Raw genomic sequence first — 2226 nt, 5'->3', positions numbered from 1 at the left:
ATCGTGTGGCGTAGTGTCTCACTGGGTCAGTCTACTGAGGAAGACCAGAGTGACTGGTCAAAAGCTCTAGGTGAGAGAATTTTTTATGTTGGACCAAAAATTTTAACTTTAAACATTACAATGTAACAACCAACACAGATGAACTTTCATGACAGTATAAGGCCAATGTTTGCAGTTAGGCCACACCGACTTAATTTTATGGATGACATCCTTTGAAGACACTCAAACTAGGTGCACGCGGGTGAATTAAAAAAATTCCGGCCAAAAATTAAATGCTACTAAACCACTAATCTCCAAGCAGATCAATTTCGGTGGCAAAAAGACAGTATCAAATTGGCCAGGCAGTATCCATTAGCCAGAGAAGGTCGCCGGCCACCGACGGCTAGGTGGGGGTAGCGACAAAAAAAAAACAGCAATATATAAAAAGTTAACGATCATTCCCCCACAACCTCTGCTTGCAATTGGAGAGTTACCATAGACTACCCAAGCCTAGAGCTAGGCCAGAGCCTCAGAGGACGTAAACTTTTTTTTTTAGAACAGCCGAAAATCAATGCGTGCGCGGTGTGTTACTGTACCTCCACAGTTGGCTTCGTCAGAGTTGTCTCCACAGTCGTCGATCCCGTCACACTTCCAGCGCTCGTTGACGCAGTTCCCGTTATGACAATGGAACTGCAGCGAGGTGCAGTTGGCAGGACGAGTCGGCATGATCGATGTCGGGTACGGTGAGGTGGCTAGAAAAAAACGTAAAACCGTGAGCTGTACAAAAACATACCTGGTCCACCATTTGCTGATTCAGAAACAATACAGGAAAGGAGGCCACTGTTGGAGGAAAAAGGATGAGGTACTATACAAACTCTTACTCCGGAACCCGAGTCATGGAAATAGAGGTCGTGGAAGACCACATTTGACTTACATACATGTAAAGCAACGAGAAGCTGACAGTGGAGAACAAGAAAATCTCAGCAACATTTCCATCCATTTTACAATAGATTACCCCACAGACCCAACGTTACCCAGTCAGTGCCATTTGCCATTACGAGAAGACTGTTATGCTGTCCAAACCAATGGTTAACTGTCCGATTCCATCAAGATTTCATGCTAGTTATCATTTAAAAAAAAAACAGGTCGGGACAGTTCATCCTCACTTCGGGACCATTTTTGAAATTTATTTTTGGGACAGTGCTGGGGCAATAGAAAGAAAAGTTAATCTCAAAGCCTGGAGGTGGTCTCTTGGGCAAGTGTTTTTTAGGGGGGCCAATTACTTTTTATACTGGACTCATTTCAGACTACAGTACACACTGTCTTACAAATACTACTGTTACAGTAACAGGAAGAAGACCAGAAGAAGCCTTACCACAGTCCCGTTCATCCGAGCCATCCCCACAGTCGTCCTCCCCATCACACACCCAGGAGTTGTACACACAGCGGCCATTGTTACAGGTAAACTGGAACCACCGGCAGGTCAGGGCACCTACAAATTAGCATACATTACATAATACGTCAATGAAGGTTTAGACATCTAGGAACAATATTCAAAGAAAAATCAAACTCTGATATACTGGATAAATAACAGACTCTGAGATACCTTCCGGACGTTTCGAGTGACATGTGTCATTCTTCACTCATCCTTTTTAGTGACGATGAAGAAAAGTGACAGACGTCACTCGAAACGTCCGGAAGGTATCTCCGTTATTTATGCAGTTACTGGTAATTTGTTTGTAATGCAACTACAAACAGAATGCCATCCTTGAATACACAAATACGACCTTAAACAAGATGCTCTACCGAAGTGCCAAGCACAGTACACTACGGCTTTGGTTCAGGTGCAGTACGTTCTTCTGACGTGCTAACCAACTTTAAGGTAACAGTCCCTTACCGCAATCCTGCTCGTCACTCATGTCTCCACAGTCGTTGTCTCCGTCACATTTCCAACTAGCTGAGATACAGCGTCCGTTGGCACATTGGAACTGACTGCTCGTGCAGTTGGGCAGCACTGTAGGAGCTGAAACACACAATCACACATTGTACAATGTACATTTTACATAACTGTAGTACAGTCAAAACTGTCCATCCAACCAACTGTATCCACCAACCAACCCCTATCAACAACCACACTGAGACAGTCCCAGTGTGCAAAATACCTGGTTGCCCAGTTGCCCCGGGCAACCGAATTTTACTTGGGGCAACCTATTTTTGAACCTACATAGGTAGCAAGTGTACTACCTG

General features: G+C 44.3%; 1 protein-coding gene across 1 annotated transcript; it reads right to left on the bottom strand.

Annotated features, from left to right (window-relative positions):
• Window positions 1–570: 570 nt before the first annotated feature.
• On the bottom strand, window positions 571–2002 carry LOC109465514 (very low-density lipoprotein receptor-like; the record flags this gene model as incomplete). The annotated part of the gene is made up of 3 exons (XM_019762871.1): window positions 571–731; window positions 1355–1471; window positions 1877–2002. Coding segments are annotated over 3 exons (404 nt in total), but the record flags the coding sequence as incomplete, so codon positions are not given.
• Between the last annotated feature and the right edge of the window lie 224 nt (window positions 2003–2226).

Source organism: Branchiostoma belcheri, unplaced genomic scaffold, assembly GCF_001625305.1.
Source record: "Branchiostoma belcheri isolate BF01 breed outbred unplaced genomic scaffold, Haploidv18h27 scaffold1516, whole genome shotgun sequence".
In the NCBI taxonomy this organism is placed as follows: Eukaryota; Metazoa; Chordata; class Leptocardii; order Amphioxiformes; family Branchiostomatidae; genus Branchiostoma; species Branchiostoma belcheri.
Note: the sequence above shows the minus strand (reverse complement) of the source record. Positions and strands in the feature narration are given on the sequence as shown.